This window comes from Solanum verrucosum, unplaced genomic scaffold, assembly GCF_900185275.1.
Source record: "Solanum verrucosum unplaced genomic scaffold, falcon-dt-bn FXZP01000016.1, whole genome shotgun sequence".
Taxonomy (NCBI): domain Eukaryota; kingdom Viridiplantae; phylum Streptophyta; class Magnoliopsida; order Solanales; family Solanaceae; genus Solanum; species Solanum verrucosum.
Window position 1 is genome coordinate 172169 of NW_026020243.1, and position 26608 is coordinate 198776.

The following is a 26608-nucleotide window of genomic DNA, read 5'->3' on the forward strand; positions in this document are numbered from 1 at the left end:
CAACATAGATCAAAACAATTACCATCCCCTCGGGCTTCTTTAAAGTGAATAAGGAGTAGTCATGAGCACTTTGAATGAAGCCAGCAGCTAATAAGGAAGAAGTGAGCTTAATATTCCACTGCCTAGAGGCCTGTTTAAGCCCATACAATGACTTAATGAGTTTGCAGACTTTGGTTGGACCTGGACTTCGGAACCCTTCAGGCATCTCCATGTAGACCTCTTCCTCTAAATCCCCTTGTAGAAAAGCATTATGCACATCCATTTGGTATAAACACCAATGCTTAGAAGCAGCTAAGGCAATGACACATCTAACAGTGACCATCTTTGCAACAGGAGAAAAAGTGTCATGGTAGTCCAGGCCCTCTTGTTGGCTATACCCCTTAGCCACTAGTCGTGCCTTGAATCTTTCCACTTCACCATTGGCCTGGTATTTTATTTTGTACACCCATTTTGATCCTACAGTATTCTTGCCTTGTGGTAAGTCAACTACTTGCCAAGTTTTATTTTCCTCAAGAGCTTGTATTTCTAGCTTCATGGCTTGAATCCATCTATCATCTTTAATAGCTTGTCTGAAAGTCTGAGGTTCAACTAAGGTAGAAAATTTTGCCAGATAGCTATGATAATGGGGAGAAACAGTATTGTATGAGAGATGATTGGCAAGAGGATACTTACTGCATGTACCCTTTCCAGGAGCTGTATAGTCTTTCATCCAAATGGGCTATCTAGTGAGTCTGCTGGTTTTCCTGAGAGGAACAATAGGTACAGGGGAGTCATGAGGTTCTTCAACCAAAGGAACAACATGTGATGCAGAACTGGGCAAGTCCTGAGAGTATGTAGCTTGCGGAAGAACTTCCCCGTTAGAAATATCACCAACATGAATAGAAGTAGCGGGAGTAGAGAGCTCATTAGGTAACAACTCATCATAACAAGTAGGAGGTGATACACCTGTCTTATCTGCAAGAGAATGGGATGAAGCAAAAGGAAATGTGTGTTCTTGAAAATTGACATCTCTATGAACAAACAACTTCTGTGTATGTAGATTTAGCAATAAGTAGCCTTTCTGTGTGTCTGAGTACCCCATCAAGACAGCAGGGGTGGCTCTTTCGGAAAACTTGTCACCTTTGGGAATTACTGAAGCATAACCAAGACAACCAATCACTCGCAAATGACTCAGGTTAGGAGGTTTGGAAAATAGCATTTCATAGGGACTCTTGCCATTGATAGCAGAAAAGGGTAGTCTGTTCATTAAATATACAGCAGCCTTAATACAGAGACCCCAATATCTCAATGGCATAGAGGATTGAAATCTGATGGCCCTGGCAATATTCAAGATTTGTCTATGCTTCCTTTCAACAACACCATTCTGTTGTGGTGTATAAGGACAACTGCTCTGATGTGTAACTCCTAAGGTCATGAATAATTCCCTGCACTGAGAGTTAAAAAACTCTGTGCCATTGTCTGTCCTGACTGCTTTGATAGTGAGACCAAACTAAGTCTTAATCATATGAAAAAAACTTTTAATGGCTACAATAGTTTCAGATTTAAGCTGAAGTAAATGAATCCAAGAGTATCTACTATGATCATCAACGATTGTTAGAAAATAGTATTTCTTGTCAAAGGTGGGAACCTTATAGGGTCCCCAAAGATCCATGTGCACAATGTCAAAAAACATAGATGATCTAGACTCACTAATAGGAAATGGTAGTCTAGTCTGTTTAGCTAATGGGCAGACTGAACAATTATTGAGAGATTCTGCATCCTTATTATTATGAAGTAAATCTAAACACTTCAAGGTATGGGATGAAGGATGACCAAGTCTTCTATGCCATAAGCCACAATCCTGCTTTGATACTCCTGCTGCTATCCTCGGATGCTTTTGAACTCCACTGTGTTTTGTTTCTCCACATGCACCTTTGAAAAAATATAAACTTCCTTCCTCCCTACCAATCCCCTTCACCCTGCCACTGTAAAGATCCTGAAACACACAGAAGTCAGGGTAAAAGGAAACAAAGCAGGAGAGTTCCTTGGTTATTTTGGACACTGACAGTAAGTTGAACTTGAAGTCAGGAACAACCAGTACATCCTTCACAGTTTCAGAATTAAACATACATGCCTCTCCAATATGTGATATTTCATCCTTATCTCCTGTGGGCAAATTTACTCTTTCTCCTTGAGACTTATCTAAACATCTACTGGTGGTTAACAACTTTCTATCGGCTGTAATATGATGAGAACAACCAGAGTCTACTATCCAAGTATGTGAAGAAACATTGGATGAGAAACAAGTAGCCTTACCTGTCATATTGGCCTGCTTCACCTCTTTGTTGTCTTTATGCAGCATGTCCATAATTTGTCGATATTCTCCATCAGTGAATCCATGTGCCTTAGCCATAAAAGCATTGTTCACCTCTTGGCTGTTGGTATTAGTGTGATCCACCTGATCTCTAGAGCCAGCAGTCACATTTGCTGAGAGTTGCCCAGTGTTGCCTCTATTACCACCAAAATTTCCAAATCCTTGATTATTTTGTCCTCCAGAGTCATGCACAGATTGTCCCTTTGAGTTACTATTGTTATAACCAGATTTTCTTCTCTGTTTCCAGTCAGCAGGATATCCAATTAGTTTGTAACAATTCTCCTTAGTGTGACCAGTAAAATGACAATACTCACACTTCCTTCCTTTATAATTCTGATTTCCAGTATTGAACACATGACCTCTGTTAACTTGCATTGCAAGAGGTGTTGCATCAGGTTTCTCACACGCAGCAGCTACACAAGTTGAATGTTGAATTTCATCCTCTATAATCATGGCATATGCCTGATTGATAGAAGGAGTTACACCTTTCAGCAGAATTTGTCTACGAGCCTGATCATAGGACTCATTCAAACCACTCAAAAACTGAATTAGGCGCATCTGATACATGTGATCTGCATATTCCTTTGATTTTGGGCAAGCACAACTTGGTGAAGGAACCAGTGCATCAAACTCTCCCTATAAATTCTTCAATTTAGTAAAGTAAGTAGAAACAAAATCAGTACCTTGTGAAAGTGTGTGGATCTCTCTATGCAGTTGATAAATTCTCATTCGATTGACCTTGTCGAATCGCTCTTTCAAGTCTTCCCAGACAGTGTAAGCAGTTGTGGCGTACACAATACCACTTAGAAGTTCTTCACTGACCGTACTCATTAACCATGAAAGGACCATCGCATTACAAGTCTCCCATTGCTCGTGTAATGCATCTGGATACAGAGTTCGACTACAAGCTCCCGTAACAAAACCATACTTCCTTTTTCCCAATAACGCAATACGCATCGATCGACTCCAGATTCCGTAATTCTCAGATCCAGTCAATTTGATAGGAATCAACACCGCACCTGAAGCATCTGATGGACCTATGTACAAAGGATCATTCTGATCTATTTTGATAGGAGCCATTGTCGTCTTCTACACAACTTGTCGTCTTCTACACAGCCAGTATCGACTGCTCTGATACCATGTAAAAATTCTAATTCACTCAATCCTCCATTGATGAATCTATGAAGAAGAAAGAATTAGGAAGAAGAAGAAGATATTATTTATGTTTTCTCAAACCACACTTTACACGTGATTGTCCCTTATATACATACGTCACTTATTCTAGAATATTCTCACAACTAACTAATTCTCATTATTGACACCTAATCGTTTTTACTAACTAATTACAGCTGAAAACAGTTATAACTAACTGCTACAGTGAATAACAGAAAAGTGGACAATGGACTAAAATGTAAAATGTGCACATCTCAACAGTATTTGATACAGATCCCAGACATGCGGATCATAAAGAAAAAAATTGCTAACGACTTAAAATGCATGCTTTCAAGCAGAATCAAGAAGTAAAAGATAGAAATTTTACTTTACTGACCATACTTACTGATTAAACAAACAATCTGTGGAGTACTTTACTTACCGTACTTATTGATTAAACAACAATATGAGGAGAAATTTTTTTTACCTGACAATATTGTATTTGATTGAGGCACAGAAAAGAGTAATAGCTAATTGGCAATAACAACTTGTTGGAGACATTTATATAGATGCCTGAAGTATCTGTAAAGGCTTTCGATCAGCTGAACCTGAGCGTCGAAAAAGGTCTGTCGCACTGATCGAGGAGTTTGAGCAGAAACTCTACGTCTCTGTTACGTTGAACGATGAGGCTGAGGCAACGTTTGGTTTCTGGAGAATTAAATTAGGTATTATCAGCTAATTTATTATGAGCTAATTTATAATAAATTAATCTTTATGAAAACTGTAGGGTTAAAACGGTAAATCAACTTTTGGGTTAAACTCTTCCTACTTATAATAATATATGATTGGTCTATTTGAGTATGAATTTTCTTGGTAAGTGTAGATCATAATCATCTTGAGCATGACCCACCCAATAATTCAAATCCTACTTTCTTAGAATTATATTACTCATTTCCTTTATCTAATGGTGGTGTCCACCAATAATAAATTATTATTGTATGGAATTTGATACTCAAGTCAAGAAAGAATAGAGTAAAATATACCAAAGTGAAGAGGGAGACAGCTAAGCTGTGGAAAATTGCTATCTTTTTGAAAAGAGAAAAAAGATTGTTTCTCTTTTCTTTCTTTGACCAAAGAGATAGTTATTGGTATAGCAATTGCAAATTAAGAACACCATATTGTTTGCATATTGCTCTAGCATTCAACAGGTAAATTCAATCTCTTAATTCCTAGCAAAAATAGACAACCATCTTTAATTTTTGCCATTCTTGTCCATTTTTTGATTCTTTGTTTTGTTTTTCAGATTTCAGAAATGGATATTGGCTTGGCAGTTGGTGGTGCATTTCTCTCTTCAGCTTTGAATGTTCTCTTTGATAGGCTTTCTCCTCAGGGTGAGCTTCTCAAGATGTTTCAGAAGCATACGCATCATGTTCGTCTCTTAAAAAAGCTTAAAATGACTTTGTGTGGTCTTCAGATTGTGCTAAGTGATGCAGAGGATAAGCAAGCATCAAATCCATTTGTGAGCGACTGGCTTAATTAGCTTCGAGATGCTGTGGACTCTGCTGAGAACTTAATTGAAGAAGTCAATTGTGAAGCTTTGAGGCTTAAGGTGGAAGGCCAGCATCAAAATCTTGCAGAAACAAGCAACCAGCAAGTAAGTCACCTCAGCTTGTCCTTGAGTGATGAATTTTTTCTTAACATAAAGGATAAGTTGGAAGAAAATATTGAAACATTGGAGGAGTTACAAAAGCAAATTGGTTGTCTTGACCTGAAATTGTGTCTTGATTCGGGTAAACAAGAAACTAGAAGACCTTCAACTTCTGTGGTTGATGAATCTGATATCTTTGGTAGGCAGAGTGAAACAGAGGAATTGGTGGGCCGTTTATTATCTGTTGATGGAAATGGTAGAAGTTTAACTGTAATCCCTGTTGTTGGAATGGGGGGCGTGGGCAAGACAACACTTGCTAAAGCTGTTTACAATGATGAGAAGGTGAACGACCATTTTGATTTGAAAGCTTGGTTTTGTGTGTCTGAACAATATGATGCTTTCAGAATAGCAAAAGGATTGCTTCAAGAGATTGGCTTACAGGTTGATGATAATATAAATCAGATTCAGATCAAATTGAAGGAGAGCTTAAAAGGTAAAAGTTTCTTATTGTTCTAGATGATGTTTGGAATGACCACTATAATTAGTGGGATGACTTGAGAAATCTTTTTGTGCAAGGAGATCTCGGAAGTAAGATCATTGTGACAACACGTAAGGAGAGTGTGCCTTGATGATGGGTGGTGGGGCAATGAATGTGGGGATTCTGTCTAATGAAGTCTCTTGGGCTTTATTCAAACGACATTCATTAGAAAACAGGGATCCTGAGGAACATCTAGAACTTGAAGAGATTGGAAAGAAAATTGCAGAGAAATGCAAAGGATTGCCTTTAGCTATAAAGACCCTTGCTGGGATGTTACGCTCAAAATCAACGATTGAAAAGTGGAAGCGCATTTTGAGAAGTGAAATATGGGAGCTGCCAGACAATGGAATGTTACCAGCATTGATGTTGAGCTACAATGATCTTCCTCCACATTTGAAGCGATGCTTTTCCTATTGCGCAATATTTCCAAAAGATTATCAATTTTACAAAGAACAAGTCATTCAACTGTGGATTGCTAATGGTCTAGTACAGCAGTTGCAGAAAGATGAAGCGGTTGAAGAACTAGGCAACCAATACATTCTCGAGTTGAGATCAAGACATTGTTAGACAGGGTCCCTGATTCTTTTGCATGGAAGGGAGGGGTATTCTTAAGGCAGGACTTGGACAAATATTCTCAAATGGATGGTGAGAAATTCGTTATGCATGACCTTGTCAATGATCTTGCCCAAATTGCATCTCAAAACTTTGTACCAGGTTGGAAGACATCGAAGGACATCATATGTTTGAACGAACTCAACACTTGTCGTATTCCATGGGTGATAACTTTTCGTCATTTTCAATAGGAGATGGTGATTTTGGTAAATTGAAAACCCTCTACAAATTGGAGCAATTAAGGACATTGCTTCCGATAAATATCCAGCTTCATTTGTTTTCAGTTAATCTAATCAAGAGGGTGCTGCATAACATACTTCCAAGACTAACATTTTTAAGGGCATTTTCATTTTCTCGTTATGACATCAAGGAGTTACCGAATGTCTTATTTATCAAATTAAAACTCCTAAGATTTTTGGACCTTTCTTGGACAAAGATAAAACAGTTACCAGATTCAATTTGTGTGTTGTACAACTTAGAGACACTTATCGTGTCGTCTTGTGATTATCTTGAGGATTTACTGCTGCAGATGGGAAATTTGATCAACTTGCATTACCTTGACATTAGGTGTTGTTCTCGGTTGAAGATGCTGCTACATCCTAGCAAGTTGAAAAGCCTCCAGGTGCTATTAGGAGTTACATGTCTCCCAAGTGGTTTGAAACTCAAAGATTTGGGTGAACTCTGCAACTTGTATGGATCTCTATCAATTGTAGAGTTGCAAAATGTGGTTGATAGAAGGGAAGCTTTGAAGGAGAACATGAGGGAAAAGGAGCATATTGAGAGGTTATCATTGTTGTGGGGTAGAAGTATTGCTGACAATTCACAAACTGAAAGAGACATACTCGATGAACTACAACCAAACACAAACATAAAAGAACTGATTATCTCTGGATATAGAGGGACAAAATTTCCAAACTGGTTGGCTGATTATTCCTTTCTTAAGCTAGTGAAGTTGTCTCTTAGCCGCTGCAACAACTGTGATTCCTTGCCAGCACTAGGACACCTTCTTTGAAAGTCCTCACCATTGGGTATATGGATGGAATAACAGAGGTGACAGAAGAATTCTATGGTAGCCCATCTTCAATAAAGCCATTTAACTCTCTTGAATGGCTTGAATTTAATCGGATGTCTAGGTGGAAGCAATGGCACGTACTAGGAAGTGGAGAGTTCCCTGCACTTCAGAACCTTTTAATAAAAGAATGTCCCGAGTTGATGGGGAAGTTGCCTGGAAATCTTTGTTCTTTGACAGGATTGACAATTTCAAATTGTGCGAAATTCATTTTGGAAACACCTATCCAACTTTCAAGTCTAAAAAGGTTTGAAGTTGTCGGTTCTTTAAAGGTTTCAACTTCCAACTTTTTGATCACGCTGAGCTGTTTGCATCCCAACTTCAAGGAATGATGCAGCTAGAGTCATTAATTATTGAAAGTTGTCGCTCTCTTACCTCCTTACCTAATAGCAGTCTGTCGAAAACGTTGAAGAAAATAGAGATACATGATTGTGAGAAATTGAAATTGGAGCCGTCAGCTAGTGAGATGTTTCTCGAGAGACTGGTACTAACTGAATGTAATTCTATAAATGATATATCACCTGAGCTGGTCCCAAGAGCACACTATTTGAGTGTAAATAGTTGCCACAGCCTTACTAGGCTTTTGATTTCTACTGGGACTGAAGATCTAGATATTTCTGGATGTGAAAATCTTGAAATACTTTTGGTGGCATCCAGGACTCCAACGTTGTTGCGAACTATGAAAATTCACAGCTGCAAGAAGCTGAAGTCGCTGCCAGAACATATGCAGGAACTTCTTCCATCTCTTAATCATCTCCTCCTGTATTATTGTCCAGAAATAAAGTCCTTCCCTGAAGGAGGGTTGCCCTTCAGTCTAGAAGTCCTTGAGATCTGGTATTGCAAGAAACTGGAGAATGATCGAAAGGAGTGGCATTTACAGAGACTCCCTTGCCTCAGAGAACTTAAAATCTTCCATGGTTCTACTGACGAAGAGATTCACTGGGAGTTGCCTTGCTCAATTCAAAGACTTGAGGTATACAATATGAAAACATTAAGCAGCCAACTTCTCAAAAGCCTCACCTCTCTTCAATCTCTATCCACTCTTCGTTTACCTCAAATTCAGTCAATGATCAAAGAAGGGCTTCCCTCGTCTCTTTCTTCACTAACATTATCAGATCATCGTGAGCTCCATTCACTGTCAACTGAAGGTCTTCGGGGCCTCACTTCTCTTAGGCATCTACAGATTAGCTCCTGCAGTCAACTCCAATCTCTTCCGGAATCAGCGCTTCCCTCCTCCCTCTCCTGGCTGACCATCCATTCTTGTCCTAAACTTCAACATCTTCCAGTAAAAGGGATGCCCTCTGCCCTCTCTAAACTATCTATTTCACACTGCCCATTGCTCAATCCACGTCTAGAATTTATGAAGGGGGAATACTGGCCAAATATTGCTCATATTTCCACTATACAGATCAATGGGGAATACCTGTGATGATAAAAACAAATGGTACTCGGACAGATGTAAGAACTCTTTTTATCTCAGTAGCTTTTTATTTTTCGTTACTTCTCTTTGCTTGTTTGTTGATTCTTTTCCTTTGTTATATTGTTTTGTGCAGTGTGTAGCGTCTGTTGCACTGTGAAGCCGAGGAATCATCTTCAGATCAGGATGAATTTAATGTTTGATTACAAAAAAGAAGGTGAAAAAATATTTATATTCGGGTGGGAACACTATAATCATCATATCATCTTATCATCATCATATCATCATATATATATATATTATTATAAGTAGGAAGAGTTTAACCCAAAAGTTGATTTACCGTTTTAACCCTACAGTTTTAATAAATATTAATTTATTATAAATTAGCTCATAATAAATTAGCTGATAATACCTAATTTAATTCTCCAGAAACCAAACGTTGCCTCAGCCTCATCGTTCAACGTAACAGAGACGTAGAGTTTCTGCTCAAACTCCTCGATCAGTGCAACAGACCTTTTTCGACGCTCAGGTTCAGCTGATCGAAAGCCTTTACAGATACTTCAGGCATCTATATAAATGTCTCCAACAAGTTGTTATTGCCCATTAATCTGTTACTCTTTTCTGTGCCTCAATCAAATACAACATTGTCAGGTAAAAAAAAAATTCTCCTCATATTGTTGTTTAATCAATAAGTACGGTCAGTAAAGTACCCCACAGATTGTTGTTTAATCAGTAAGTATGGTCAGTAAAGTAAAATTTCTATCTGTTACTTCTTGATTCTGCTAGAAAGCATGCATTTTAAGTCGTTAGCAATTTTTTTTCTTTATGATCCGCATGTCTGGGATCTGTATCAAATACGAAAGTTGTTAGCAATGTTGTGCCTAATGGTTCTCTTTCCTATGCAACTTCTAACAGCAGCTTATTGGAAACTTTTGCACGAATCTGATCCTGCAGCGGTTCAGGTAGTCCTAAAAGCTCCATTATGATTTTAATGTAGGAACTCTTTTTTATTGTTCCAGAAGGACCTTGTCATTTGTTTATCTTCCTCCCATTTTTACTGATTGAATATAAGTTTTATGTGTTGAAATAGTTGACATTGTGAGTATTCTAATAAAAGAAATTTGATTGCAATTTCGCTCTACGATTAGTTGAATATCTACCCTAAATCCCACTTGTGGAACTACACTACGTATGTTGTTGTTGATTGGTTAGATATGTAGATGGTCCATCATTTAATCCCACTTGTGGAATATTTTCCTTTTATGATGAGTTGGAGCAATTGTCAAAGTTTAAGGATCATTTTATCTGAGTTGTTGTTTAGCCATCTGGATCCTCTTCTCCCATTTTAATTGTCCTTGAGAGTATTTTCCAGAATTGCCAGTGTGTCCTTTTCTGTAGTTAGCTAATCATTGCCTTCAAGAATCGCCATGAAAAAATAGACCTTTACTCTGCTTTTACTACTGAACGAGTAGTTGCAGTGCTTCACGAGCTCCTTAGTTTGACTATGGAAAAGAGGTTGACATCTGCTCAAATAGATGCATTTCATTCCAAGTTACAGTTACCAGCTAGACTTTTGCTTTGCTTAATCAAACAACATAGTATATTCTACATCACTAATAAAGGTGTCAGGAGTACCGTGATACTTAAAGAACAGTTACCAGCTAGACTTTTGCTTTGCTTAATCAAACAACATGGTATATTCTACATCTCTAATAAAGGTGTCAGGAGTACCATGATAATTAAAGAGGCTTATGATGGGTCTAATTTGATCCGTAAATACCCTAGGTTATTATTTAAAGACAAGTTTATAGCACTTACAGTAGGAAATGATATTGATTCATGTATCAGTGCTCCGACTTAGTTTATTTAATGAAAAGAGTGGTTTGACATTGTAGTTTGTTCTTTTTACCCTATTTCTCAAGGGTGTTGATCAGTGATGTTGCAGTGTTGTTCTTGTCAAGAAGGATATTTTGTGGCTTAATGTCGCAATGAATGATCTGGTTCTCACACTCTTCATGAAAGTATAACAGGCCTCTGGCAATGTCAAGTTCTGTGTCACTTCTTAGCTTCTAGCTTGGTCTTTGTCCATCGCAAAAGATCAAATTTGACACAGCCCCATTTTTCAATAATTCATAAACAACAAGCCCGTTGCTTTTTTCATTGCAGAAGCCTAACAAATGAACCAGATTTTTCTAATGTGTTAGGCCTATCACCCTTACTTCTGCCAAAAATTCTTTATAATCACCTTGTTCAATTCCATTTCCTAATTTCTTCACAGCAACTTCAACTTCTTCATCCTCTAACTTGAGAATTCCGCTATAAACACCACCAGAAGCTCCTTGGCCTAATTTATTCTTGATACAGTTGGTGGCTTCGTGCAGCTGCTGGATCGAAAATGCCCTTAAATACATCGCAATTGCCTTTCTTTTTGGAGGGGTTTTGGCATCTCAATATTTCTTCATAAAAGTGTGCTAATATATAGCAATTGCTGCAAAAAATTGAGTTCTGAGTCAAATTCGGAACGAGTGTGCTGAAAATCTTTATCATTTTTAATAAAGTATGTTGACAAAGGCACTTGGTGATTTCTTCCTAATTGGCCAAAGCTTTGGTCGATAGAGTTACCTGGTGTATGTGCTCGTGAGATAAGGCTTTTTAACATAATGCACACTTCTACTACATCAATACTATTGCCCGCACTCATAACAACACTGCTTTACAAATGTCTATCGAGAGAATGAGACAACTTAGCATGGCTCACACGTGCAACGCACGTGTCCATGACTAGTATTATTAAAAGTGGGAATCCTCAAGTTGCAAAGTTGAATTACCATTTTATCCCTATACTTGATTGAAATATTATAAAATATCTAATTAATTAAATATTAAATATGCCTAAATTGCTAAGTTGATTCACTTATTGTTAAAATAAAGTAGGAGAATGAAGAGTTGTAAAAATAATTAATTATAAAGTTACGAAAAACTATTAGAGAAACTTTTCGTTTCTCTATCTGATCAGTTTTAGGTGTAATTTTATCATAATGTGTATTAATACCACACCTCAACTATCTCATCATGTACCTTCACACCTTAATAATTGTAACATCCGGCAATTTGAAATAACTATGAAGAGGCTTAGAATCGGAAATAGTGAGTTTTGGGAAGAATTTAAAATCTGGAAATTTGGTTAAGTGTGGGAAAAAGTGAGTTTTTGGCCAACTTTGAACAGTCATAACTCCTAGATCAGGATGAGTTAGGTGTAGTTCCAGTTATTTTTGCGAAGCTCGTGGAATGATCTTTCCAACGCCGCCAAGTTTGCTCGATTCCAAGTTCGTATGAGTGAATTATGCCCTTTGGAAGTTGGGCTGTTGGTACAGGGAAGTCAGCCCGAAAATTTTAAGGGTATTTTGGTCTTTTCCCTAACCAATTCTTTTGGTTATTATATTAGGGATTTAGACTGATTTTTTTGATCAGTTTTTCCCTTTTTAAAAAGAGTGAGAGTGAGGATTTGTGAGTGAAGAGGAGATAGAGAAGAGCAAGCAAGGAGATCGTCGTGGTTTCGTCAGGGGTGATCCCTATTCAGGTATGTGAGATCATAGTGTTGGGTTGGTTCTTTCCCCCACACGCCAAACTCGTTTTAATTCCGAGAAAAGATTGGTTGTGTTTGTTGAGGTTGTTGGTTGTGTTGTTGAAGTTTCTTGTTGGTTTGGTGTATGTTTCCGGTTTTGATTTCGAGTTGAATCCATTGTATCTTTAGGGGATGTATGATTTGAAGTGTTTGGGGCTGGAAACTTTGAAGTTTAGAAGGTTTAGAGTTGGAGAAACTAAGGAGAAAAGTCGGATTTTCGGGGAAAAGGGCTGGGACGTCGCACCAGCCAGCGTGCCCCAAAAGGGACTCTGAAGTCCAGCCCTTGGGGCGGCGCGCCTAGCAGAGCGCCCAGCAGGCCTCTCTGAGGTCTGAAGGCTGGCGCTCCGCGCCTCTTAGAGCGCCAAGGACGTCAACCTTTCCCATTCATTCCCCACTTTTTCATACATGTTCCTTGGTAATGTACATATGTTTTATAGTTGTTTCCAACACTCCAAGGTACGTCTAAACGTCAAGAACTCATCCATAAACATGTGATCATATACCTTGAATTCATAATCCAATTCAAGGCGAGTTAGGATCAAGTCAAGTGAAGTTAGAGTCAAGTCTAGAAGTTAAGAAGCAAGTCTTTAAAGTTTTTTCAAGAGTCTTCATTGAACGTTTTAACTTCATTTTAAGGCTCAAGTTTCAAGTCAAGTAAAGAGTATAGAGTTTCAAGTTAAGTAAAAAGTATCGAGTTTCAATTTAAGCCAAGAGTATAGAGTCAAGTTCATTTCTCAAAAGTCATTAGAGAACTAAGTATTCCCAAAGAAGTTTTTAAATGTTTTCACATTTGAGCAAGAAAGGGAACACCGATTCCAAAAGAGATTTTTAAGCTAAGCTTTGAGCAATTATCTCAAACTAAAGAAAGATGTGTTTAAAAGCACTTATGAGCCAAAGTATTTTTGGGAGTAGTATTGAGCACCGAATTGGGGAAGCGAGTTCATATTAACTCAACTCTCCATAAGAACCATGTAGCCAACATGGGACTTGACGGGTCATTCTTTTTAGATGATCACGTAAGATTAAGCTAGTGGATCCACTAAGTAAAGTAAGGTCCTATATCACGGCAAGGTATAGGATGGTCCTTGGGCAACGTGAGGTAAAACGTTGCATCATTACTAGGGCTCATAGTGGTGGTTGTCGGTTAAAGAATCTCCCACAAAAGCTATATTACTTTTATATAAGTAAAGTTGAGTTTGTTATTGTTTTATCATTAACGAGCTAAGTTGTTTACACTGTTTTACAAGCTATTTATATATTGCATGTGTCTTATTGCTTTATATTGAGTTCGGTTATTCATGAGTTGAGCAGAGCCAAGGTAAGTGTTCTCATGTACTCCTTTCAAGCTTGAGTTGTGGTTTAGCTTTCCAGTTCGCATTCTCGTACATTCCATGTACTGATGCCAGTTGGCCTGCATCTTATTATGATGCAGACGCAGGTACCCAGGATTAGCATCCAGCACGCCATTGATCCAGTTGAGCACTCCAGAGTCAGTGGTAAGCCTCTTTGCATTCCGGAGGACTCGGTTATTTTGTTTCTCTTAGTTTTGTTTTATTAGGATGTTGTGGGGTCTGTCCCAACATCCATCTCAGTATTTTAGAGGCTTCATAGACAGTCAGTTATTATTGAGTCTCTCATCTATGTATATATAAATATTCTATTTTGAGACTCGAGTTGCATTTTTTGGCCAAGATTTTATCAGTTGGGTTGTTTTATGACCTTGCGTTGCATTGAGTTATTCTGTTGAGTTAAGTTTCCGCTGAGTTAAGAAAGCCAGGCCAAGGGTTCGCTTGGGGGCCAGCAATGGTCTTCGAGTGCCGGCCACGTCCAGGGTGTAGGCTCGGGGCGTGACAATAATCTTCCCACACTCCCAAGAAATTAATGGCATGATTATGATACCTTTTGATTTTACTCAATGATGTCCTATAAATTGTGGTATTTGACACAACAATCTATACACTTTGAAGAGACTTAGGTACACTTTGGAAGAAATGAAAAAAATTTGTCTAAATTTCTATTGTTTTTATCCTTTAGTATATTAATATCACTTTTAGCTTCAGTTCATAACACTGATCACTAATTCTCCTTATATTCGTTTGTTGTTTACAAAAAGGAAATGTGTACAAATTGTTAGATCTTCTAATGGAGTTTACAATGAGAGAAAGGATATTGAAATCTTCCCAGAGGTTGAAATCAATCTTTAAAAGAACAAGATGGACTTTAAGCAACTTTATTGATAACCATGATCATTTTCATGTTCTATGAAATTACATTATTCCTATATTTGTTATTTTCTTTTCTTTTTTTTATAAGATCTGATATTTCAAATCCTTGAATGAATTCTATTGTAACGGTTTGTTCATTATGATAATTTATTTTAATATTATGTTGACATTAGATATTATTGTACGAAAATGCTTTGTTTGGGACCTAAAGCCGGTGATTTCTTCATACTTAAAGCTTTGAACATCTAGATTATATATATTGGAAGCACATATATATAAAACAATGGTTGTTGCATGACCTACCAATAAAAATAAATTTATTCATGTAAAAATCTAAGTTGCAAATAAAAACATTTTAATTTTCGTATTATATTCATGCTTTAGATAAGTTATTTTATTTTTTTATGTATAATTATTATTATTTAAAAAAAATTCCTTGTTATCATATTAAATATCATATTTTTTCCTGTTGTTTTTAACACGTCATGAGATCAAAAGAGAATTATTAAGAAATTGCAATCGAAGTTTGTAATTGAAGATGTTTTGATCTAATATATATACTCAACAGTTAACACAATATACCGCTAGGAGTGTAAATCACATATAGCCAACCGTTTGATGCAATGTTAATTAATTTTGTTTAGCTTTGGTTGCATGTTATATTATTGTTGGTTTGGCAATTTTCATTTTAAAGAAAATTATTAGCTTGTAGACTTCACAATTTATAATGTGTTTTAGTTTCTATTTGAGGAATCAATTATTGAATAGGCAGTGAGAAATCGCCTTTCGTGATTCAAGTAGTAAGCTCGGATTCATGATTGAGAAAGGAATTTTTCAAGTGCAATTTGAAATTTTCTACTATTCTTAACATCTCATTATAAAGATTTTTTAAAATTATTTTATTTGATTAAATATAGTTCTTACAAAATATAACACGATAATCATGTTTCAATTTTAACGTTTATCAGTAATTCAATACAAACTTTATAAAATAGAAATATAATTAAAAATTAAACTAATCTAACAGTTTCTTAAAATTCATCCTTTTAACTATAATTCTCCAAATTAAGAAATCCTCACACCATTAACAAAATGCTACACCTTATATGTAGCTTTCCAATCTTTTCAGTTACCAATGTGGAGCTTTGTTCGAATGCCTATTAGCAGTCTGTCAACTTCGAGGCCTCATGTTGCTTCGATATCTAGCTATCTGGGACTGCCATTATCTCCATTTTGAATTGCTCATTTTTCCACCATAATTATTGATAGGGATACATACCAGTAATGATTAGAGAAATGGTGCTCTGATATATGTAATTTTAATTCTTTCTTTTTTCATTATTTATTTATTTATATTAACTTCTCCTTGCTTGTTAGTTAATTCTTTTCCTTTGTTAAATCTTTAAGCAGCGCAAAGCGTCTATTGCAACTGTGAAGCCGGGGAATAATCTTGGATCGGGATGAGTTTAATTTTAGATGACAGCAAAAAGGTGAGAAAAAGAAAGCTGGTATGGAATTGAAATAATCCGCTCCGGAAAGTTGATAGCTTAATGTAATATTAATGAACTAGTAATCTTTTAACATGCACATATATGTCAGTAGGATGTTTATTGTCTTGGAAATTCATTTTCAATTGCAATTCAAGAATTCTTTTTTTTTTTTTTTTTTTACTTCCCTTTGCTTTCTTGTTAATTCTTTTCCCTTGTTAAATCTTTGAGCAGTGCAAAACCTCTATTGCCACTGTGAAGCCGAGGAATCATCTTCAGATCAGGATGCATTTAATTTTAGCTGAAAAACAAAAAAACAAAATGGTGATGGGAACACTGTAGACGAAATCTTAATGAACTAGAAATCTTTTACAATGCACATATATATTAATTATTGCCTTTGGAAATTCATCTCAGTAGCAACTCACGTATTCTCGTTAAGACTCTTCCACAGACTCAATTGTCCTAATGTAATATTAATGTACTAGTAAGACTCTCTTTGCTTGTCTATTAACATATTTTCTCCCTCAACTTGCAGACTGGAAAATCATGAAAGTTGTTCGGCTTTGTTACCCATTTCTAGTCTCTTCCACGGAGATAAAGGGTCCAAAGGAATTCACTTTATCAGTCAGGTAGCCCAAACCTTGGAATTTAAAGAAATTGGAAAAGACTTCCAATATCTGCTTCTTTTATTTTAGGCATGTTGTATCGTATTGGTTTCAAGTTTGATGCGACTGCATTTGATAGCATATACTGAGCTTTTGCCAGTATATGGATTTTTAGCATAATAGCTTTTGTTTTGTGTGTATATATACCAAAAAACTGAAACTAAATATACTTGTTTGTAATTGATGTAGTCTATGCATACTTGGTGAATTGACCAAATTTGGTGCTAATCCCTCACCCATACTCAGATCGTGTTGGATCGATCTAACCTCAGCTTTTGGATTGATGGTCACTTCATCTGGTATGCCTATGATATCTTTTTTTTTTTTTTTTTGCAGTTTCTCTCTGTCACATACTAATGAGTATTAATACAAGCAATTATTTATCTTACTTGCCTCTTATGAATAAATTTTCTCCCTCGAATCTTGCAGAATACAAAATTATGCACCATCATGAAAGCTGGTCAGCTTTGGTAGGATTTTGATAGCAAAACAGCATTCACTTGTTGTCACAATTAGATTGCTCCTTATCACTTATGTAAGTGTAGTTTTTCCAAAATGATAGCAAAAACATGAGTCCTTTTTCAGCAGTCACGTGATGCTAATTTCTTCTGTAATCATCTGAAATTTGATAAGCGCAAAAAGATATTTTTACTTCCATAGCTTAGTCTTTACTAGTTTTGTATGCATGTAAAAAAACCATTTTTTAAAGGATGATAGCTTTGATTAGTTTTGTTTGTATGTTATGAGAATGATCATCTCTAGGATGTGTATTTTAACCTATGTTCTCCCTCAAATCTCGCAGACTAGAAAAAAATTTGCCATCATGAAAAGCCGTTCGGCTTTGTTCCCCATTTCTTGTCTCTCCCACAGAGATAAGGGGTCCAAAGGAACACAACCTCATTTTTCAGTCAGGTAGCCAAAACCTTTAAAAGAGTTGCATCAATCTTGAAATTTAAAGAAATTCGAAAAGACTTCTAATGTCTGCTTCCATATTAATGCCTTGTTATAGCATATTGATTTCATGTTTTATTACTCCCTCTGTCCCAATTTATGTGAGTTACTTTCCTTTTTAGTCCGTCCCAAAAAGAATGACACATTTCTATATTAAGAAGCAATTTAACTATAAAATATCTATTTTACCCTTAATAAAATGATTTACAGCCACACAAATTTCTATCATTCATTTTGGACCACAAGTTTTAAAAGTCTTCCTTTCTTAAACTTCATGCCGAGTCAAACTACCTCACATAAAATGGGACGGAGGGAGTATATGACTGCATTTGATAGCATATACTGAGCCTTTGTCAGTATTTGGATATTCAGACATTTGGACTGAAGATATAAACAGTAAGCTGATAACTGTGGAGATTATGAAGTTTCCTTCAATTGATTTCCATTACTCAATCTCGAGTGGGACCTCATAACTAGGGGAAAGGCAAGGAATTATATCCTACTCGGAATGAATTCAAGGTTAGGTAACAAAAAACGATTTACACATGTTTCAGTTACCAAGATGTTTATATTGTAGTGGTAGTAGTTGTAGTTTACTTTGTTAGAATTAACTTAGAAAGAGTCATCTCTTAATAATTCTTTTACTTTTAGCTCATGCATATAAGCTGTTCAAAATATGGCGTTGTCTTAACACGTTTGCTGCAATTTACTGTCCAGATAATTTATTTTTTTGGAATTCTCCATTTTTAGTCCAAAGGCTGACACAAGCTCTGTGTATTGTACAGTTCAACCTTGATTTGCTCTGAGTTATTGCTTGCAGTAGAAGGACTACTCAGCCTATAGATTTGATGCTACTAGTTTAATGCTTGGCTGTATTAACATTCAATTGTTCTACCAAGTTTGTCAGCTCAATAGTTTTCGCTTGATTGGACTATTTCCAGAGAAGTCATTTCCCTTTTCGAGTGAGTTGTGGAAGGAGGAAGTGGTTTAGAGTAATGCACATGTTAACTTTTTGAATAAGCAAATATCAGCTCAACTGTGATCAGTCAGCAGAGTGTAGGTGAAGAAAGGTACTTTCTTTTTTTGCTGGAATTTGGCACTATTACTTTCTTTTATCAGACTGAGAAGGAAGTATTGAGCAAACTTTTGTACAAGGAGTTTCTCCTATAGCACATTAAGATCGTTTTTGTTTTCTTCTCTTCTGTCAGCAGTTCAACAAAGTGCAAGGTTTGATTGATCAGTTTCTCTGCCAAGATACGATGTCATTTCCTCATCGAGATTCTTTCAGTAATAGCTGAAGTTTGCTACCAGAACCAATGCGTGAATTCGTTCCATCTCTCGAAAGAATGGTAGGCATTTCATTCTCAGAAAATGAGTCCTTTCCAGAATTCAGAAACTGTAATTGCTCAAATTCCCATTGTATCATTTTGTGTTTGAGTAATTTAACTGATGTGGTTTTTCACAGGTAAACATGTCGACCGCTGTATGTCTAAATGTGCTCCTCAACTCAAAGAATGACTGCTTAAAACATTTGGCTTGAAATGCTTGAACCTGCATTTAGACCAGCTGTGTTACAAGGTCAAGTTGGTATGTCCAGATGGTGTCGTCCACGAGTTTGGTAATACTTCCATCCTCGATATTGCTCCGTTGTGCACGAGTTTGAAGCACCCGATGTAATTTTATTTTGTATATATATATGTAAGTGATATTACTTCAAGTTATGCCTGTGGTCTTAGTTAAGGTGAAGCAGCAAATACTACTATGTTGCCCCTCTCTCTAATGTCCGTTGTTTGAACCCGGGCCGTCTCAACAAGTTTGGGGGGCCTAAAGCCAAACATCATAGAGAGCCCTTATTTTTTTTTTACTTGACATATATAAATTGAATAATTGTAACATACTCAGTGTAATCCTGCAAATGAGGACCGGAGTGGTAGTATATATGCGGAAATTATGAAAGAAAAAATGTAAACAATGTAAATTTTCAAATACAAAATATACAATATAAGGTTAGAATAATAAAACCGGACTCAAAAATTTGAAAATTTTATATAATGATATCGAAATAGAGTTGCGCTAAATTTGATAAGTTGATATAATGATAGTAATATAGTGTTGATTAGTTTTAGTGCTTGAAATTTGAAGAAGACACCAAAAACCAAATTTGTTCTTTTTATGAACACATAACAATAGATTTTGCATAATGTAGAAGGTTTGATTGTTTGGGAGGCTTTAGAATATTCAATAATTAGTGAATAAAAGTAAGAGAATAAGAAAAGTAAACAGAAAAATAATAATGTTGGTTCATGATAATCGTCAGAATATAAATGAGACAACTTTCGTCTATTCATGACCTACCCAATAATTCACTTTCTTTTCCTTTCTCTTTATAAAAATTTATCTCCATCTAAAGATGAAGTTTCTTGGTAAGTGCAGATCATAATCATCATGTGCATGACCCACCAAATAATTCAAATCCTACTTTCTTAGAATTATTCTTACTCATTTGCCTTTATATAATGGTGGTGTCCGCCAATAATTCATTAAAAGTTTGATTCAATGAAAATATAACAAGTTCTGTAATTTTTATTTTCTTAATATATGCTTCAAAGTGAAGCTGTGGGAAATAAGAGAGAGAAGTCATTATCCAAACAGCAAAGGATCAAATATGTTCTTGCACTATCAAAAACAATTTAAATATATTCTCGTTATACTTTTGATTCAAATATACCCTTCTCATTATATTCCTTCGTTTTGATTTCTTTTATTTTCATCTTCTTAATTCTTCTCTTTTCTTAAACCATAGGTACTATATACTACAACTTATACCTCTAATTCCAACAAGATTTTGTAGTCTACTACTCTCTAATTCTCAAAAGGACGTAGGACTCGTGAAATGAGTAAATTAGCTAGGTAATAAAATATAATTAGTGTCCTAATTATTTTTTTTGATGTGTGTTTTCTCACAAATTCACTTAATATAGACTAGAAAGAGTATAAAATAAAATTAAGTGACCTTTTGAGATAAAAGTATTAATTGAGTGATCATTTGATAAATTAACTAGTGATTTATTTCAGTATTTGTGAGGAGACAAGTTTTATCATTGCAATGTATTCATGATATGATAGCACACCTACCACTTTATTTAAAAGTTGAAACCTTTTTGTTTTCTCTTTTCTTTCTTTGATCAAAGAGATAGTTATTGGTATAACAATTGCAAATTAAGCAGACAATCAGTATATTGTTTGCATATTGCTCTAGTATTCAACAGGTAAATTCAATCTCTTAATAGTAAAAATAGAAAACTATCTTGTGATTCTTTGTTTTGTTTTTTTTTTCAGATTTCAGAAATGGAGGTTGGCTTAGCAGTTGGTGGTGCATTTCTCTCTTCAGCTTTGAATGTTCTCTTTGATAGGCTTGCTCCTAACGGTGATCTGCTCAACATGTTTAAGAGGGACAAGCGTGATGTTCAGCTCTTAAAGAAGCTGAGGATGACTTTGCTTGGCCTTCATAAATAAAAATTATATTTATAAAATGCAATTTTTAATAGAAAAATATAATATCATAAAAACAATGAATAATTAAGGTTGTGAATATTATCATAAATATTGTTAAAAATTATGTTAATATACATGAATGTAAAGTTTAAGGGAGGTATTTTTGTTATTTTACATTCTTTATCCAGGATAAGTTATCGTGGGATTACTATTCCACCTCAAGGAGGGATAACTTATCCCAAGACTAATTGTTAATCTTGGGATAATTTATCCCAACCTTTGCAACCAAACAACGAATTAAAGGGCACTAAAAAATTATTCCAGGATTAATTCCTTTTATCCATCACACACCCCTTATTCTTAAAAATTATGTCATGTATATTATTTGACTATGACAAACCAATAAATCAGCAGAACTTATCCTTTCATAACTTATCTCAGCATAACTAATCTTAACATAACTTGTCTTCAAACCAAACGATCCCTAAAGGACACAAAAAAAAAATCCTCAATTAACTAGTCTTATTCATCACAGCAAACGACCCCTTTCTTATCCTCTCTTGCTTCAATTATTTAAGGCATTGAGAGAGTAATGAATAGTCTTTGTCATCTTGTTGGATGAAAAGTCATACTTTTGGAAAAGAGAAAAAAAGGACAATAGTTAATAGTAACAGACATAGTTGTACCAATTACAAGTAAAACCACTAGCAAGACAGATAGAGAGAAATCAGTGATCATTCATATTTGCAAATTACTCTTATCATTCAACAGGTAAAATAAAGCTCTTACTAAAGAAACAGGACAATACTCTTCTCCAAATTCTTATAATCATTTTGTGGTTTCCTATTTTGATTTGCAGATTTCAGAAATGGAGATTGGCTTAGCAGTTGGTGGTGCATTTCTCTCTTCAGCTTTGAATGTTCTCTTTGATAGGCTTGCTCCTAATGGTGATCTGCTGAAGATGTTTAAGAGGGACAAGCGTGATGTTCGGCTCTTAAAGAAGCTGAGGATGACTTTGCTTGGCCTTCAGGCTGTGTTAAGTGATGCAGAGAATAAGCAAGCATCAAATCCATATGTGAGCCAGTGGCTTAATGAGCTTCAAGATGCTGTGGAAGGCGCTGAAAACTTAATAGAAGAAGTCAATTATGAGGTTTTGAGACTAAAGGTGGAAGGTCAGAATCAAAATCTTGGAGAAACAAGCAATCAACAGGTAAGTGACTGCGACCTGTGCTTGAGTGATGATTTTTTTATTAACATAAAGGAGAAGTTGGAAGACACCGTTGAAACATTGGAGGAGTTGGAAAAGCAAATTGGTCGCCTTGATCTAACCAAGTATCTTGATTCCGGTAAACAAGAAAAAAGGGAATCTTCAACTTCTTTGGTTGATGAATCTGATATCTTAGGCAGGCAGAATGAAATAGAGGAATTGATTGACCGTTTGTTGTCTGAGGATGGAAATGGAAAATATCCGACTGTAGTTCCTGTTGTTGGAATGGGGGGCGTGGGCAAGACAACACTTGCTAAAGCTGTTTACAACGATGAGAAGGTAAAAAACCATTTTGGCTTGAAAGCTTGGATCTATGTGTCTGAACCGTATGATATTCTCAAAATAACAAAGGAGTTACTTCAAGAAATTGGTTCAACGGTTGACAACAATCTGAATCAACTTCAAGTCAAATTGAAGGAAAGCTTAAAGGGAAAAAAGTTTCTTATTGTCCTAGATGATGTGTGGAATGACGACTATAAAGAGGGGGATGACTTGAGAAATATTTTTGTACAAGGAGATGTAGGAAGTAAGATCATTGAGACGACACGTAAGGAGAGTGTTGCCTTGATGATGGGTAGTAGGACAATCAATGTGGGGACTCTGTCTAGTGAAGACTCTTGGGCTCTATTCAAACAGCATTCATTCGAAAATAGGGATCCTGAGGAACATCCAGAACTTGAAGTGGTTGGAAAACAAATTTCACATAAATGCAAAGGATTGCCATTAGCTCTAAAGGCACTTGCTGGCATTTTACGCTCCAAATTCGAGGTGAATGAGTGGACATACATTTTAAAAAGTGAGATATGGGAGCTGCCAAGTCATCCGAATGGAATCTTACCAGCGTTGATGTTGAGCTACAATGATCTTCCTCCACATTTGAAGCGTTGTTTTGCTTTTTGTGCAATATATCCGAAAGATTATCTTTTTTGCAAAGAACAAGTTGTTCACCTGTGGATTGCTAATGGTCTTGTACAGCAGTGGCATTCAGCTAACCAATACTTTCTCGAGTTGAGATCGCGAACATTGTTTAAAAAGGTCCGACAGTCTTCTGAATGGAATCCGGGGGAATTCTTAATGCATGACCTTGTCAATGATTTGGCCCAAATTGCATCTTCCAATCAGTGTATCAGGTTGGAAGAGAACCAAGGATCTCATATATTGGAACAAAGTCGGCACATGTCCTACTCAATGGGCCTAGGTGACTTTGAAAAGTTGAAACCCTTGTACAATTTGGAGCAGCTGAGGACATTGCTTCCCATCAATATCCAGCGGCGTCCATGCCATCTTAACAAGAGGATGCTGCATGACATATTTCCAAGACTAACATCCCTAAGGGCACTATCACTGTCTCATTATTGGAATTTGGAGTTGCCAAATGACTTGTTTATTAAATTAAAGCACCTAAGGTTTTTGGACCTTTCTTGGACAAAGATAAAAAAGTTGCCAGATTCAATTTGTCTACTGTACAACTTAGAGACACTTCTCTTGTCAAATTGTAGTTATCTTGAGGAGCTACCTCTGCAGATGGAAAAATTGATCAACTTGCATCACCTCGACATTAGCGATGCTTATTTCTTGACGATGCCGCTACATCTAAGCAAGTTGAAAAGTCTCGATGTGCTAGTGGGAGCCAAGTTTCTTCTAAGTGGTTGTAGTGGTTCGAGAATGGAAGATTTGGGTGAACTGCATAACTTGTATGGAACTCTATCAATTCTAGAGTTGCAGCATGTGGTTGATAGAAGGGAATCTCTGAAGGCAAACATGAGGGAAAAGAAACATGTTGAAAGGTTATCTTTGGAGTGGAGCGGAAGTAATGCTGACAATTCACAAACTGAAAGAGAGATACTCGATGAGCTACAACCAAATACAAACATAAAAGAAGTCGGAATCACCGGATATAGAGGGACAAAATTTCCAAATTGGCTAGGTGATCATTCATTTCAGAAGCTAACAAAAGTGTATCTTTCCAACGGCAACGACTGTGATTCCTTGCCAGCGCTAGGACAGCTTCCTTGTTTAAAATTGCTTACCATTAGAGGGATGTATCAAATAACACAGGTTACAGAAGAGTTCTATGGTAGTTCGTCCTTCATAAAACCTTTTAACTCTCTTGAGAAGCTTGAATTTGCAAAGATGCTGGAGTGGAAGCAGTGGGATGTACTGGGGAAGGGAGAGTTCCCTGTACTTGAGGAACTTTCAATTGATGGTTGCCCAAAGTTGATTGGGAAGTTGCCTGAAAATCTTTCTTCTCTGACAAGATTGATAATTTCAAACTGCCCTGAACTCAGTTTGGAGACACCTATCCAACTTTCAAATTTAAAAGAGTTTGAAGTTGCTGATTCTCCCAAGGTTGGAGTTGTTTTTGATGATGCTCAACTGTTTACATCTCAACTTGCAGGAATGAAACAGATTGTTGAATTAGTAATTACTGATTGTAAGTCTCTTACCTCCTTACCTATTAGTATTTTGCCGAGTACTTTGAAGACAATAAGAATCTCTGGTTGTGGGGAACTGATATTGGAGGCGTCAATGAATACTATGTTTCTCGAGGAATTGAATCTACAAAGATGTGATTCACCTGAGTTGTTCCCAAGAGCACGCAATTTGAGTGTAAGAAGTTGCAACAACCTTACTAGGTTTTTGATTCCTACTGCCACTGAAACACTCGGAATTGGTGATTGTGAGAATCTTGAAATACTTTCAGTGGCATGTGGGACTCAGATGACATCATTGCGTATTTACAACTGCCAGAAGCTGAAGTCGCTGCCAGAACATATGCAACAACTCCTTCCATCTCTTAAGGAACTGACACTGTATCGATGTCCAAATATAGAGTCATTTCCTGAAGGAGGATTGCCCTTCAATTTACAAGTCCTTGAGATCAACCATTGCAAGAAACTGGTGAATGGCCGAAAAGAGTGGCATTTACAGAGACTCCCCTGTCTCATAGATTTAACCATCCGCCATGATGGTAGCGATGTTTCTGGTGAAAAATGGGAGTTGCCTTGCTCTATTCGAAGGCTTAGCATATGGAATCTGAAAACATTAAGCAGCCAACTTCTCAAAAGCCTCACCTCTCTTGAGTACCTATTTGCTAATAATTTACCTCAAATGCAGTCATTGCTGGAAGAAGGGCTTCCTTCCTCTCTTTCTAAGCTAGAATTATTTCGCAATCATGATCTTCATTCACTACCGACCGAAGCTCTTCAGCATCTCACGTGGCTTCGACATCTAAAGATTGAGGATTGCCCTAATCTCCAATCTCTTCCCGAATCGGGGATGCCCACTTCCATCTCTAAACTAAATATTTGCAATTGCCCATTGCTCAAACCACTCCTAGAATTTAACAAGGGGGATTACTGGCCAAAAATTGCTCATATTCCCACCATATATATTGGTGGAGAATACCAGTAATGATTAAAAAAAATGGTGCTCTGACAAATTGTAAGTTAGAATTCTTTTTTTTTTCATTTATTTTTCTGTTTACTTCCCTTTACTTGCTTGTTAATTCTTTTCCTTTGTTAAATCCTTGAGCAGCACAAAGCGTCTATTGCCACTGTGAAGCTGAGGAATCATCTTTGGATCGGGATGAATTTACTTTTAGATGACAGCAAAAAAGGTGATAGAGCGAAAGCTGGTATAAGTAGGAGTTGAAATTATTTGCTTCGGAAAGTTGATAGCATTTCATGTATTCTTGTTCTTTCCGTTTTTCAGTGAGTTAGTTGATCAAAGGACTAAGGAGAATGGAGGTTTAGAGTAATGAACATGCTCACTCGTAAATGCATAGCTCTAATAGAATTCAGAGGTATACAAGACACAAAGTTTGTTTCCTATCTCCGTTTTTCTGTTTACCTTCCTTTTCCTTGTTTGTTAATTCCTCTTGTTTTTCTTAGTAGTGTTGACTAGTGTGGATCATCTATTGCGACCGTGTGGAGCGAAGCATTTTCATTCTAATTTTAGATGACAAAAAGGTGATATGTTGCAACTAATGTAATCTTTAAACTTGCTCTGAGTCATTGTAAAAGAAACTGAGTGTAGGTTAGAATTGATAATTTGCTCTAGAAGGTTGATAGCACAAAGTAATGCTAATGTTCTACAAAT

General features: G+C 36.4%; 2 protein-coding genes, 1 long non-coding RNA gene and 1 pseudogene across 4 annotated transcripts in view; 3 read left to right on the forward strand and 1 right to left on the reverse strand.

The window, feature by feature from the left end:
* The window catches only part of LOC125832979 (uncharacterized), a 68314-nt gene extending 62954 nt beyond the window's left edge, over positions 1–5360 (reverse strand). The window contains exon 1 of the long non-coding RNA XR_007443279.1: positions 5317–5360. This is a non-coding gene — a long non-coding RNA (uncharacterized LOC125832979). The remainder of the gene's footprint in view (positions 1–5316) is intronic.
* The window catches only part of LOC125832956 (putative disease resistance RPP13-like protein 1), a 72126-nt gene extending 63325 nt beyond the window's left edge, over positions 1–8801 (forward strand). The window contains exons 4-5 of the mRNA XM_049512125.1: positions 7486–7515; positions 7653–8801. Of these exons, the coding sequence (XP_049368082.1) occupies positions 7486–7515; positions 7653–8801 (1179 nt within the window). The remainder of the gene's footprint in view (positions 1–7485; positions 7516–7652) is intronic.
* Positions 1–25921, forward strand: part of LOC125832955 (putative disease resistance RPP13-like protein 1) — a 172074-nt gene extending 146153 nt beyond the window's left edge. Inside the window, exon 2 of the mRNA XM_049512124.1 lies at positions 22100–25921. Within this exon, the coding sequence (XP_049368081.1) occupies positions 22109–25921 (3813 nt within the window). The 5' untranslated portion in view covers positions 22100–22108. The remainder of the gene's footprint in view (positions 1–22099) is intronic.
* On the forward strand, positions 4818–5958 carry LOC125832970 (putative disease resistance RPP13-like protein 1; annotated as a pseudogene). Its single transcript, XR_007443278.1, has 2 exons — positions 4818–5646; positions 5733–5958. The product of XR_007443278.1 is annotated as a putative disease resistance RPP13-like protein 1 (transcript).
* Positions 25922–26608: the final 687 nt, after the last annotated feature.